At 47.3% G+C, this 13855-nt stretch overlaps 2 protein-coding genes and 1 long non-coding RNA gene across 18 annotated transcripts in view; 1 reads left to right on the top strand and 2 right to left on the bottom strand.

The window, feature by feature from the left end:
- The window catches only part of SLC7A7 (solute carrier family 7 member 7), a 34424-nt gene extending 30115 nt beyond the window's left edge, over window positions 1–4309 (bottom strand). The window contains exons 1-3 of one of the 5 annotated variants that reach the window (XM_069595781.1): window positions 3486–4309; window positions 3187–3257; window positions 1000–1111 (exon numbers count right to left, since the gene is read on the bottom strand). The gene's annotated coding sequence lies outside the window, so the exon portion shown is untranslated. Of the gene's footprint in view, window positions 1–999; window positions 1112–3186; window positions 3462–3485 lie in introns of those variants that run through there. The other 4 variants (XM_069595780.1, XM_069595783.1, XM_069595779.1 and 1 more) reach the window with 4 other exon arrangements.
- Window positions 3206–13518, top strand: MRPL52 (mitochondrial ribosomal protein L52). Of its 12 annotated transcripts, none has more exons than XM_069595793.1 (7): window positions 3206–3357; window positions 4547–4664; window positions 8495–9011; window positions 9131–9191; window positions 9268–9335; window positions 12909–12973; window positions 13339–13518. In XM_069595793.1, the coding sequence occupies exons 3-7, from the start codon at window positions 8921–8923 to the stop codon at window positions 13489–13491; spliced, it is 438 nt and encodes a 145-aa protein (XP_069451894.1). In that variant the 5' UTR covers window positions 3206–3357; window positions 4547–4664; window positions 8495–8920; the 3' UTR covers window positions 13492–13518. The 12 variants fall into 12 exon arrangements, with proteins under 12 accessions (XP_069451894.1, XP_069451897.1, XP_069451893.1 ...); XM_069595796.1 differs by having other exon boundaries at window positions 3207–3357; window positions 9134–9191; XM_069595792.1 differs by having other exon boundaries at window positions 3269–3357; window positions 8495–9026; window positions 9134–9191.
- LOC138443426 (uncharacterized) lies at window positions 7543–9349 on the bottom strand. The gene is made up of 2 exons (XR_011258137.1): window positions 8844–9349; window positions 7543–7921 (listed from the first exon to the last, which is right to left on the bottom strand). It is a non-coding gene; the product is annotated as an uncharacterized lncRNA (long non-coding RNA).
- Window positions 13519–13855: the final 337 nt, after the last annotated feature.

The raw sequence follows: 13855 nt of genomic DNA, 5'->3' as shown, positions 1-13855 counted from the left end.
TGCTATATCTATAAGAGGAGAATCCTCTTCTTAGCCTACTCTTCAATAAACCTGCTCAAACTCCACAGAGGAGGCTGACTTAAGAGAAAAGATGCCCCATCTTTTCTCAACTACTGCCCAGCACCAGCTCTGTGGGCAGGAAGGCACATCCTTGGTGGTTCACATTCCTTCCTAAGACCCCAGCTCTCAGGGTAATGCCTCCAACCATTCAGGCACCCTGGGACCAGCATGACCTGCCCTGAACTGTTCTTACCCCAGGCTTTTCAAGAGAATCTTGCAGGGTCTAGAACCTCAGGAGATAACCAGTATTCCTGAGGTGCATGCATCTCTGAGGACCTAGTGGAGATTCCAGGACAACACATTCATCCAACAGAAGAAGTTTCAGATTCAGGGGTTCAGGGAACACAAGAAGCAGGGTTCAAAGCAGGCAGTGCCAGGCACAGCAGCCAGTGAAGCCCCTTGCCCTGACGCCTCCCGTGAATGGCAAAACCGAAACACACTTCCTCCAGGAACCAGCATACAGTTCTTCAGTCAAGCTCAGGTTGTTAAGGTGAGAAGGTACTTTCTCCCCCAGATACTTTCTCTCTAAGGTGAGAAGGTACTTTCGCCCCCAGGTACTTTCTCTCCTGCCATCCTAGCTCCAGCCGGACTGGGCTGGCTCCCCAAACAATAGAAACAGAAAACAGACACACTCTGCTACAGCTGAATTCCCCCCATCTCCCCAAGCTGGAAGCTCAGCTCCTCCCTCCCCAGTTCTCCATTTGTTTTTCTGTATTTCACTACAATAGTCCCTTAAAAAACAAAAAAAAGTGCAACAAGCAAGAAAGTATTTACTTCAATGACCATGGCTTCCACTAACATAGGGCTGAAGTCTCAGGGCAGAGGGCTGAGACTGGGGAGGGCTGAGGCTAGGAAACAAGCAATTTTCAGGACTCACTCCATTCTCCTCTGGTATGCACCTTCCCTCTTGCCCATTGTCCCTCCCAGCCCATCACTTACCTGTCTGAGACCTTTGGGCAAGTGCAAGGAGGAGCTACCAGCACTCTGGAAGAGGGGCCAGTGCTGGGAAAGGGAACAAGGGGTAAGGCTCAAGCTCCAGTAACTGTTGACTCTGAGGAGCAGAAAAGGCAGAGGGTGACTCCGGGGACCGAAACGGAAAACAGGAAAACACATGTGTGACTCTGGCCGGCAGTGGGGAGGAGCCAGGGAAAGAGTTGAAGCTGGGACTGCCTGTTCAGACCCTGAGGACCGCAACGGCTGCCTGCCTCCAGGCACCTTTTCCACTCAGAGCCTCAGTCCCTCCCCCCACCTGCCTCGGTCCCTGAAGTACCTGGTTGTCCTACATTTACTCAGTTCTTAAGTTCTCCCAGTGACCTAGGGTACTCTCTTGATGCCCTTTGCATGCGTGCATGCTCAGTGGCTTCAGACTCTTTGTGACCCCGTGGACTGTAGTCCACCAGGCTCCTCTGTCTATTGGATTCTCCAAGCAAGAATACTGGAGAGGGTTGCCATGCCCTCCTCCAGAGGATGTTCCCAGTCCAGGAATCAAACCCATGTCTCCTGTGTCTCCTGCACTGCAGGTGGATTCTTTACCACTGAGCCACAAGGGAAGCCCCTTGATGCCCTTTTCCCGTAGCCCCTCATTCCATTCCCTGCTCAACTCCCACTCACATACTATCCGTGCTCCTGTGCAGGGCACAAGATCCACGGTTAGGGCATTAGAACTCTGTGCTCCCATCTCAAAAGCCTCAGCCACTTCAATCCCTATATAAGGCAACAGGTGCCAAGGAAGGCCAGTTGTAGGGGGCACGGCCACATGCGTACCCAAACACTAAGCAAATTTATTCACACCTCAGGTCCCCAACCGGTTCAGGTGATGCGTGGCAACCCAGGTAAGAGCCAGGCAAGTGGACCAGAGCAAGCCCTGGCACCCTGGGCAATCTAATGAGTTGGCACCCCCTCAAACCAAGATTATTTAAATATCTGTTGAATGTTTGCTTAGCAGAAGTGGGGGAATACCGACGGAATAAAAATTGGAAGTCTCATTCTTTCAAGAGTAGAGTTTAAGGCATGAATTCATTACATGCAGTTTTCTGAAGCAGGCAGTTTCTTGGTGGGCATATCAAATGATTCTGAATGTAGACAATAGCACAAGTCTCAGGGAGTGGCACTTCACAGCGAGGTGCAGCATTTTCCGAATTCCAGCTGTGGTCACTGCCTTTAGGCAGCTTGTATTAACACCTGTGCCTGCATGTTGCACAATTAGTCTAGAGACAGGTGGTCTAGGTAAGCAGTCGTCAAGGATTCTGTCAGTGGAAGGGAGCCAACTTACAGTGCACCAACAGACAGAAATCAGAGCTCATTGGCTCCAAAAGTCTGAATTACTCCAGGATAATTTAGTGCCCTTTTAGACCCAGCCTGCTTGCCCAGCTGGCCTGCCCCTTAATCCCACCCTGGACTCAGGTCCAAGTTGTAAATGAGGGAAATCCTAGGAAGACAGTCCTAAGGCTGCCCCTGTTGGCACTGGCCCCTACCTCCACTACCCCTCACTCCAGCCACGCTGACCCCCCCTTGCTGTTGCTACACAAGCCCTGACATCTCAAGGCGTCTGCATTTGCTGTTCCCTTGGCCTGGAACATTCTTCCCCATGATATTGCTCCTTCTCTCACTCATTCCATTCAGGTCTGTGCTTAAACACCACTCTCAAGAGACCTTCCCTGAGGAGTCTCAGAAGGGGTAACTTCTTCCTTCAGCCAATCTCCATCCCCTTCACCATGCCTGACTTTTCTTCAAAGGCACTGGCTACCACCTGGGGTTTGTCTGTTGTCACTTCCCCCACTAGCACGCAGCCCCACCAGAGCTTCTTCATTCACCGGTACCCCCAGCGCAGGGTCCCTGTGGACAGTCAAAGAAGGGTTTGCTGGAAGAATAACTGGATGAATAATGCCTTTCTTCCTAGACTGGTTTCCAAGTTGAGCTCCGGGAATGTCTTGCACTTGCTCTTCAGGCCCTTCTATGCTGCTGCTGGCCTGGCTCCCAAGCAACTTTGAAAGGTATCTACTCTTTTTGATAGTAATGGGTTGAAGGGAAGGAAAAAGTATAGTTTTCTCAGTTTTACTGGAAGGCCTAGAATGATTTGAAAGGGACTTTCTGTTTCATCAATGGGAAAACAAAAACAAAAAGCACCTCATTAACGCGCCTTCCCGATCGATCGGAAGCTCTGTGCTGCTGTCCCACACCCAGCTCAGGTGGCGGGTCTGGGCGCGGCGAGAACAAGGCGCGACGTCAGCGAAGCGGTGAAAGGGCAGAGGGGACGAAGGCGGAGTGAGGCGAGTGCTCAGGTTCACGCAGATGCAGGTGGGTTCCAGCAGAGTGGAACCACAAACCCTTCAGCGGGAACTCTTTCCCCAGACCCGCCCCCGCCGCGCCCCGCGCCCCTCCCCCTCCCCCGCTCCGCCCCCGCCGGGCCGGCGCGCCGCGCTCACCTTTGCCCGGGTCTCCCACTCTGCCCCCAGCCTCGCTCGCCGGCCCCGCCCCTTGACGTCGTCCCCGTCGTTGCCCGTTACTTCCCTCTTTCGGCCCACGGTTCCGTGTCTGCAGCCCCAAGGTCTCGCCTTCCCAACCCCGACCCAGCCACCGCCCGTCCCCACAGCCCTCTGGAGAGCTCGGTTAGCACCCGATGCCCAGATCTGGCTGCGGAGGCCGAGGCGGGCTCTGCGCTGGGGCACCAGGGCCTCACCTCACCTGGACCCCTTGGTTCCCTCCACCTGGCCAAGCAGCCCCCGCCCCTCCCCGGGCTGCAGGAGGCGCTAGAAGAGGATGGGGGGGATGGGGAGTGGGGGGTGGGGTGGGAGGGATTGTGGGGGGTGGGGTGGGAGGGATTGTGGTGGGTGTAGTCGAAGATCGCAAAGGTTGGGAACCGAGAGGCCTCGCAACCCGCTCCCCTGCCCTGTCCTCGCTCAGCCAGAGCTGCGCTGCCCTTGGGAAATGAAAATGACCGCGGATACCCTTAGAGGCGTCCTCCGCCCCACGAGCGTTCAGCTTCCTCTTCCCTCCCTCCCAATCCAGCTCGAGCTCTTGGGCCCGAGGAGGGTCTGGGCGAGGGCCCCAAACCCTGGCAACCCTGCCTCCAGCCCCGAGGCGTTCTCGGCTGAAAGTCCGGAGGGACTCTGGACCGCAAAGCCCCGTGGGGGAGGGGAGGGAGACGTTCCCCCTAGGAGCCAGGGGAGGGGGTCTCCCGGAAGGGCGACTCAACTCTCCGCCCCCTCGGGGAAGCTGTTGCGTCAGCTTCGAGATCCCAAATTAAAGCAAGTGGTCTCCACCCGGCTGGAAGGTGTCAGGCCGTAGAGCCGCCGCCAGGAGGCAGCACGTAACCAAAGATGTCCGAGCAGAGGCTGGAGTCCCCACCGCACCTTTCTTGGACCCAATAAAAGAGGGAGTTGCTGGGCTAATTCAAGGAAAGGAATCTAGAAATGTTTCACCACGTATTAAAACTAAAAGATGACTTGTAAATAATACAATTTCCTTTTGTATACCTTATGGACAGTCCAGCTTTGGCATATTTTAAAGCCAAAGATTCGCTGCCGAGATTCATAGCGAACCACCCACCTTCAAGACCTGTCTGATGGAAAAGCACATAGTTTAAGAGACTTCCCAGGGACAAGGTAAGGAAAAAAAAGTGTAGCCCTGAGGTTATAATTTACCCATGTTGAAGCTGGGGCTTCAACACACAATTTAGCCTATACTGAATGAGCAAGGAGTTAACAGCCATGGCAAAAGAAAAGGAATATGTTACAATAAATCAAATAAGCAATAAGGAAATAATATGCAGAGCTACGTCTTGTGTGAGTGGGTGGTTTATGACCGTCAGTTCCCACAGTTCTTGTAGAGAGTGACAGTGATTTAGATCTTTCTTGAGCTGTCCTAAGAAGGAGTGTGAAACAAGAAACTTCCTAAATAGTTCGCTCTTCTTCAGTCTTAGAATTTAGTCACCGAATGCTGAAAGGGGAAGAGGTTGCAAAATGAGGTGGAATTAGCCACCCAGAGTCAGCCTTACTTATGTTTTTTCTCCAAAGTCATCATTATTCATCACAACAGTTTAAAAAGAACCAAAATTCTCAGTGCACTTGTACAGAAATTACTGTATACAGACCTGACAGAACGATATTTGAATAAACGAATAAACGTGTTCGATAAAAACATCAGTGGTTAAACAAAATGTTAATGCCAAATACAGGCCATGGTGTGACGGCCTTGAGAGGCAAAGGACTTTAAGGGGAAAGACATGAAGCTCAAATTCCTGATATTTCTCACCATTGTTACCTCCAGCTTTTGTCAGATGAAGTCCAGAGGTTGAAAGACTTTGAGTTAGGGGATGATGAAGCCGCTTTCCTGTGGCTTAGAGCCTGGTTGAAGTCACTGAGGAGTGCTGTCCAAGTGCCAAACCCCTCCCCCACCCCCGCAACAGTGTTCCATAAGGTCCCTGAGAATGCTGCTGATGTTAGCTGTCAGCACCTAGAGTTCTCTTTCTCTCTCTCTCAAAATCCTAACACCTATTTCCTGCTATTTACAACCCACAGATTATCCCCCTGCCACATCACTCTAACCACGTCAAAGGCTGAACTTATCTTCCTTCCAAAGACCTTTCCCCTCCCACATTCCCCAGTTTTTCAGATTTAGCTTCCCATCCTGCCCTGAAATCCTCCTGCCCTGGCTCCTCGACTCCCTCAGCTATTAAACTAGTACATGTGTTCACTTTTGCATGTGGAGTTCATACTGTCTACATTTTTTTCTAACATTTATTTATCTCTGGTGATTTCTTTACAATTTGATTTATGTCATACATTAACATGAATTAACCATAGGTGTACATATGCCCCCCTCGCTCTTGAATCTCTCTCCCACCTCCTGCCCATTCCCACCCCTCTAGGTTGTTACAGAGCCCCAGTCTGAGTTCCCTGAGCCATACAACAAATTCCCACTGGCTTTCTAGTTACACCTGTTAGTGTATATTCTTCCATACTACTCTATTCATCTCACCTTCTCCCTCTTTTCCCCCACCCTTGTCCATAAGTCTGTTCTCTATGTCTGTGTCTCCGTTGCTGCTCTGAGACATTTCATCAGTACCATCCATCTAGAAGTCATATATATGTGTTAATATATGATATTTTTCTCTTTCTGACCTACTTCACTCTGTATAATAGGTTCTAGGTTCATCCACCTCATTAGACCTGACTCAAATGTGCTCCTTTTAATGGCTGAGTGATATTCCATTGTGTATATGTACCACAACTTCTTTATCCATTCATCTGTCGAAGGACATCTAGGTTGTTTCCATGTCTTAGCTGTTGTAAATAGTGCAGCAACGAACATTGGGGTACATGTGTCTTTTTCAGTTTTGGTTTCTTCAGGGTACGTACCTAGAAGTGGTATTGCTGGGTCGTATGGTGGTTTTACTCCTAGTTTTTTAAGGCACTTCCATACTGTCTTCCATAGTGACTATATTAATTTATATTCCCATCAGCAGTGCAGGAGGGTTCCCTTTTCTTCACACACTCTCCAGGACTTATTGTTTGTGGATTTTTTGATTATGGCAATTCTGTCTAGTGTGAGATGATTTATCATTGTAGTTTTGATTTGCATTTCTCTAGTGAGTGATGGTGAGCATCTCTTCATGTGTTTATTAGCTATCCGTATGTCTTTGGAGAAATTATCATCTACATTATCAGTTCACCTTAATGCATGTGACCTTTTCTATGATTTTATACCCATAGTGTATGAGTTAGGCTGGTTTAACTTCTTTATATAGTGTTGATGGTAGTACCAGCCTGCTTTCCTATGAATCTTGAATGTTAACACCAACTTTATTTTTCTAGCCCTTGGTTTCTACTACTTGATTCTCCAACTGTAAACTATGTAATGGGATTTCAGTGCTGTCTGCCTCAGCTGCCTCTCAGAACCAGCCAAAGACACATGGAGGGTGGCTTGGGAAAGGTGTTACTCCGTCATTGTTGCAACTGTAAAATAAATCCACAGCCACGTTTTGGTTCAGTTTCCTGATCTCTGAAAATTACAAGCAATCTCCATAGTGACTGCTTCCTGATCTGTATTCTCTACTTTATAGGTTTATTATGAAATTTTAAATAGAAGTGCTTATATCATTTATACAGAAGTTTTGATAACTGAAAATTAAGTGTACAAATGTAAAATGGTAGTGGTACTCTATTTTCTTACTTCCCTTGCTAAGTTTTTGGGTCCATCCATTGGCTTATAGCCAAGGTTATTTTATTCTCATCCTTTTTTCTAGTTCAGCCCTCCCTATACCATTCTTATTGTTATCCAAACAGCTGCCTTTTGTTTCTTAAACCAGGATCCACCCTTCCCCTCTTTCAAAGTGCAGTTCACAGCCACCTCCTGTGGAAAAACTTCCCAGTCTTGCAGAAGGAAATGATAAACTTCCAGATAGACCATTACACCACTCCCTCAGGTTTCCCCAGTCAGCATGTATTTAAGTGTCTAGCCTAGCACAAGAGTAATGGACACTTCTGTAAAAGCTTCACCATTTTTATAGCACTTTCACTTACGTTATCATTTTAAAAATGTTTTCATAAATGTGATATATTCAGCTTTTTTGTCAATGAAGAAATTAAAGATAAATTACTTCCCCAGGGTAAGTACAGGCATACCTCAAGATAGTTCAGGTTCAGACCACCATAATAAAAGAAATACCACAATAAAGAGAATGACATGAATTTCTCAGTCTCCCAGGACATGTAACATTACATTTACACTACATTATGGTCTATTAAGTGTGACTAGCGTTTGTTGTTATTGTTCAGTCGTGTCCGACTCGTTGCAACTCCATGAACTACATACAGCACTCCAGGCTTCTCCGTCCATCACTCTCTCCCTATCATTATGTCTTTTAAAAAAAAAAAAAACACTTTAATTGAAAAAGTGCTAAAAAATGTCAAAACACATTACAAGTGTAACATTAAAGATCACTGGTCACAGTTCCCTTAACAGTAATGCCAAAGCTTGAAATACTTCAAGAATTACCAAAACATGACACAGAGGCACGAAGTGAATGAACGCTCTTTGAAAAATCTGGCAGTTATAAGATGTTCTATGCAATGTTGCTACAAACCTTCAGTTTGTACGAAATGCAGTACTTGCAAAGCACAATAAAAGTGTGTCTGTAAGTGATTTAAACTAAAGAAAGAGGGAAGAAACCACGGGATCTGGGTTTGCCACTTACTAGTACCTGCCTCACAAAGCTTTTGCATGGGTATTACACAATGTGCGGTGGTAGCTTTATAAAAATGGAATCAGAGCTTAGTGCCAATTCAGCTTCCTCTAGAAAGCCTTCTTTGACACTATACTCCAGATCAAGTTTTCATATGCTTACAAGCAACACCTACTTCCCTTCCCAGTACTCATCTCAGCTATAATATTACTGGAATGTGTATGATTACTGTCCTCTCTCTTTCTCTAGACTTGGCGCTGTATCCGAATAGGGACCTTTGCTTTGCTCTCCACACTGACTACAGTGCTCTTCACATGTAAGCTCTTCAACTTTGATAAATGAGTGAAAACTGAAACCCTACACTGTAGATTTCACTCCGGCTGAGGAAAACATGTTACAGTGATGCTACAAGACAGAAAGAGGTTACGTGGATGTTACTCAACTGAAATAAATTTCAATGGATTAGTGACCGCAGCGAGGAGATAAAGGCTGTGGGAAAACAGTTCAGAATGGTTTCGTTTGAGAGGACGCGACTTCGACAAAGTCGTACCCAACACTAAGAACACATACTTAGAACAACCGCTCTCCCCCAACACACCCTGGAAGCAGTTTTGCCCGTCTCTTCCGTACGATGAGCCAAGATGGCGGGGCCCGTGTTTGAAAACTAGATTCAAGATGGCGACTTCCTGCTTCCTGCGCAGCGTCGCACGTGGCCAACGAGGCCACGCCCACTTCCGGCTCCTGCGCCTCAGCATGGCTGCTTTGGGTATGCTGCTCTCTAGTAAGTGGGTGTGAGGTCGGTGGGCTCCGGAGTTTGCCAGGGCGGGCCGCGGATCCCTGGGCTGGCTGCGCGGCCTCTCTCCCAGCTCTGCCCCGTTTTCCCAGCAGGTGTCCGGAGGTTGCACTGCGGCGCCGCGGCTCGGGCAGGCAGCCAGTGGCGACTCCGGTGAGTGCCCGTCTGGAAGAAACTGGGGGGCCAGAAGTTGGCCTGAGTCCTCACCGAACTGTTTTTCTCCATCCAGGCAGGGCCTTGCTGCCAACCCCTCCGGCTACGGCCCCCTTACGGAGCTCCCAGACTGGTCGTACGCGGGTGAGCGCTGATCTGACAGTTAACTCCACTTCGGAGATTTTCACCCTGCGGGAACGCCCCTGGACGTAGCGGAGCGGGGAGTGGGGGGAAGGAGTGTCAAAGTGGAGGTGTGTCTGAGCGGACAACTTACTGAACTTTGTGTTTGGCGTTGGGAGGGAAGAAGCCCTGCTGTTTACTTTGTGAATTAAACTACACCTGTGTAAAGGAAAGCTGGACTGAACCTCGCGGCTTGTGGGTATAAGCAGAAAATAATTCTGATTTAGGGGGTCACCGGGGAGAGACAAGACTTTGTGTTGTCAAAGAGGGACGTGAGATTTTTCAAAGTTAGGAAGGGGACTTCACTGGTGGTTCAGTGGCGAGGACTCCGTGCTCCCAATGCAGGGAGCCTGGGTTCGATCTGATCGGGGAACTAAATCCCACGTGCCACAACTGAGAGTTTGCTTGCAGGAGCTAAAGATGGGGCGGGCCACCCACAACTAAGACCTGGTACAGCCAAGTAAATAATAAAATTTTTAGATAGTTACAAAGAACTGCCCTTCTGTGTGAGCAGTACATTGTTGAGAGTTTGTTACCAAATGCAGGGAGAGCTCTTTGAAAGGCTGCCTAAATGATTCTCTGACAGAGGCTTAGAAGTGTGAGGGCAGGGCATGGTGGGTTCCCTTTGGGAAAACTTTCTTCCTTTAAAAAAAAAAAAAAAAAGCCCTAAAAAAGAAGGACCTTAGAAAAGCTGAAGCCATTCCCCACTCCACTGGAACTCCAGTTCAGAGGTGGGAAAATTGAGGCCTAAAGAAGTAAATTGCCTGGGAGCACACATCTAGGTAATAGCAAAGCCAAGACTAGAACTGGGCAGAGACCAGGCCCCCTTCAACAGCATGGAGTATAGTTTATAGGAGTATGAAGAAAAATAGTGAAAGTCAGTCACACAGTCCTGTCTCACTCTTTGCGATCTCTAGTCTGCCAGGCTCCTCTGTCCTTAGAATTCTCCAGGCAAGAGTCCTGGAGAGGGTTGCCATTTATAGGGATATAAACCTGGTTAATCAGATATGTGGTGGCTGTGGAGGATGGTGAAGATTTTTTCTAGTTGTTATTTACTGTAGGAAGTCTAGGATTTCTTGAAATATTGGAAGGACTGGAATTGATTTTTTAAAAAAATTTTTTAACGCGGACCATTTTTAAAGTCTTTATTGAATTTGTTACAGTATTGTTTCTGTTTTTTTATGTCTTGGTTTTTTTTCTTTTTGTTTTTTGGCCTCAAGACACGTGGGATCTTAGCTCCTGTTGTGGCACAGCACAGGCTTAGTTGCCCCACAGCATGTCCCCTGCATTGGAAATCGGATTCTTAACCACTGAACCACCAGGAAAGTCCTAGAGTTGATTCTTAATCCAGGCTTGCTTCTCTACTTGCTAACATTATGGTCTTGGACAAGTTACTTAATTGTATCTCTCAGTTTCCACTTCTGTGAAAGGATACCTATCTCAGGTGGTTCTTGTAAGGAGAAAATGAAACATCCAATGTAAAACACCTGATGTACACAGCATTGGTTCCCTTTCTTGATGAATAATATCTATTTGTCTTGCCTTCGAACTTTGGCAGCGTTTTCACTCTCTTTCTTTGTAGAAAGTATCCTTTTATTCTCCGTTATAAACTACTTGAGATCAAGATACTGCATTTTTCTTTTTTCTAGCAAATCAGCAGATGATTATGAGATTTTTATTATATGCCTACACTATTTATATTACAGTGAAAAGGGATATAGTCCTTGATCCCAAGGAACTTAAAGTCTTAGCTGGTAAAACAAAGCATGACATTTTAAAGATTAATTAATATTTCAATGCTCTGCCCCTTTCCAGAAGAATTTGAGATAGCTAAATAAGACTAAAAATAATCAGTAGTACAGTAAATGTCCCCAAGTAGTAGGTTCCTCTGTTCATGGGATTCTCCAGGCAAGGATACTGGAGTGGATTGCCATTCCTTTCTCCAGGGGATCTTCCTGAGCCAGAGATCAAACCCAGGTCTCCTGCATTGCAGACAGATTCTTTACCGTCTGAGCTACAGGGAAGCCCTTCAGTTCAATTCAGTTCAGTCGCTCAGTCGTGTCCAGCTCTTTGCGACCCCATGAATGGCAGCATGCCAGGGCTCCTTGTCCATCACCAACTCCCAGAGTTCACTCAAACTCATGTCCATCGAGTTGGTGATGCCATCCAGCCATCTCATCCTTGGTCGTCCCCTTCTCCTCCTGCCCCCAATCCCTCCCAGCATCAGAGTCTTTTCCAATGAGTCAACTCTTCGCATGAGGTGGCCAGTATTGGAGTTTCAGCTTTAGCATCAGTCCTTCCAATGAACACCCAGGACTGATCGCCTTTAGAATGGACTGGTTGGATCTCCTTGCAGTCCAAGGGACTCTCAAGAGTCTCCTCCAGCACCACAGTTCTAAAGCATCAATTCTTTGGCACTCAGCTTTTTTCACATTCCAACTCTCATATCCATACATGACCACTGGAAAAACCATAGCCTTGACTAGACGGACCTTAGTTGGCAAAGTAATGTCTCTGCTTTTGAATATGCTATCTAGGTTGGTCATAACTTTCCTTCCAAGGAGAAAGCATCTTTTAATTTCATGGCTACAGTCACCATCTGCAGTGATTTTGGAGCCCAAAAAAATAAAGTCTAACACTGTTTCCACTGTTTCCCCATCTATTTCCCATGAAGTGATGGGACCAGGTGCCATGATCTTAGTTTTCTGAACGTTGAGCTTTAAGCCAACTTTTTCACTCTCCTCTTTCACTTTCATCAAGAGGCTTTTTAGTTCCTCTTCACTTCCTGCCGTAAGGGTGGTATCATCTGCATATCTGAGGTTATTGATATTTCTCCCGGCAGTCTTGATTCCAGCTTGTGCTTCTTCCAGCTCAGCGTTTCGCATGATGTACTCTGCATAGAAGTTAAATAAGCAGTGTGACAATATACAGCCTTGACGTACTCCTTTTCCTATTTGGAACCAGTCTGTTGTTCCATGTCCAGTTCTAACTGTTGCTTCCTGACCTGCATATAGCCCTTAAATGTCCCCAGATAGATAAATATTAAATGATGGAGATGCCTTTGTTTCAGAAGAGAGTGACAGAGTTGAAGAGGTTAGAGAAGGGATTCTGGGACAAGTAGGGCTAGGGGTAGGCTTAAGAATGAGAATTTGGCTGAAAGGAAAGGAAAAGAGGATATTTCATTATGGAGTGAGATAGAATTCAGCAAGGACTCAGTGGTGAGTAGAATAATAATCCAGTTGCTTGAGTGGAGGGTTTCTGAAGATAAAACAGGAGATTCAGCATCACAAAGGACCTTGAATTCTAGGCTAATGAGGGTTAAGTAGAGTAGGAACATGCCCAGGAGTTTCTTCTTGGTGGTCCTGGCATACTTCACCATTGAAGACGAAGGAAGTTTTCTACGGGAATGAAGCTACAGTGGGTATGAAATAGAAGAGAGGAGCTTGAGATTGGTTCTTCCCTCTTTTGCTGTCACAGCCACTTGGCCAGAGTACTGTAGGCTTTAACACTTGCCTTTCCTTTCACTTCTATCTGCAGATGGCCGCCCTGCTCCTCCAATGAAAGGCCAGCTTCGAAGAAAAGCCCAAAGGGAAAAGTTTGCGGTGAGTGGCTAGATCTCCAGCCAGGACAAACTGTAACTGGCTGGAGAACATTTAAATTGCAGTTTGTCCTGAGTTGGCACCTAAGCTGACACGTACTGCTCACTTGGAGGTTTTATGCACTGAAGGTTTTAACCGTACTGTGAGAAGGGAGAATAGACTGGGGCACTCCTAGGGCAGGAACCAATGGGAGACACCCATTTTGCTTCCTTCCTCCTGCTTGCCAGCCCAGGACCTTGTTCCACCCCTTCCCCAGTCAGTGGTGTCACTTTCCAGCCGAAACCTGACTTTGATCTGTGAATGAAAGGATATATGGTGCAGAGCTCAAGCCCCAGATGTTATCCACACTGTTTTCCTGTCTGTTTCAGAGACGAGTTGTACTGCTGTCACAGGAAATGGATGCTGGATTACAGGCATGGCAGCTCAGACAGCAGGAGAAGTTGCAGGAAGAAAAAAGGAAGCAGCAGAATGCTCTTAAACCCAAAGGGGCTCTACTACAAAACCCAGGACCAAGTCAATAAAAAAGCAACTCCTGTCTCCCTTCCCAAGCCTGTCTCTGGTTTTCTTTTCTAGTACCTGGATGTGTCTTCCCTGCCAGAAGAAAGCCTTATGTTCCCCATCAGGGCAAAAGGATGGATACCAAGAAGAACGGGCTATAAAACCACTGCCTGGAAGGGTTGACTCAGTCCCCTCACCCCCAGCTGCATTCCAGTTCAGCAGAATCTTGCTCTGGAGTATTTACTCCCTCTTTTACAAGCCATACTGGCCCAACTATGAGCAGTAGTAGCTGCTCTGCAAACATGAAAAAGGGGGCAACAGTTTTCCTGGTTTTAGCCAGGCACTCAAGCCTTTAACAGCCCATACACAGTTGAGGCCACATGCAGT

The sequence above is a fragment of the Ovis canadensis genome, chromosome 7 (assembly GCF_042477335.2).
Source record: "Ovis canadensis isolate MfBH-ARS-UI-01 breed Bighorn chromosome 7, ARS-UI_OviCan_v2, whole genome shotgun sequence".
In the NCBI taxonomy this organism is placed as follows: Eukaryota; Metazoa; Chordata; class Mammalia; order Artiodactyla; family Bovidae; genus Ovis; species Ovis canadensis.
This window is presented reverse-complemented; position numbering and strand designations above follow the sequence as displayed.

Bases quoted from the DNA above. Each gene is read 5' to 3' on its own strand.
- MRPL52 (XM_069595791.1), top strand. From the start codon at position 8,921: ATGGCGACTTCCTGCTTCCTGCGCAGCGTCGCACGTGGCCAACGAGGC. The intron at 9,027-9,130 runs GTAAGTGGGTGT...CCGTTTTCCCAG, and splicing joins TTTGGGTATGCTGCTCTCTA to CAGGTGTCCGGAGGTTGCAC. The intron at 9,336-12,908 runs GTGAGCGCTGAT...TTCTATCTGCAG, and splicing joins CCCAGACTGGTCGTACGCGG to ATGGCCGCCCTGCTCCTCCA.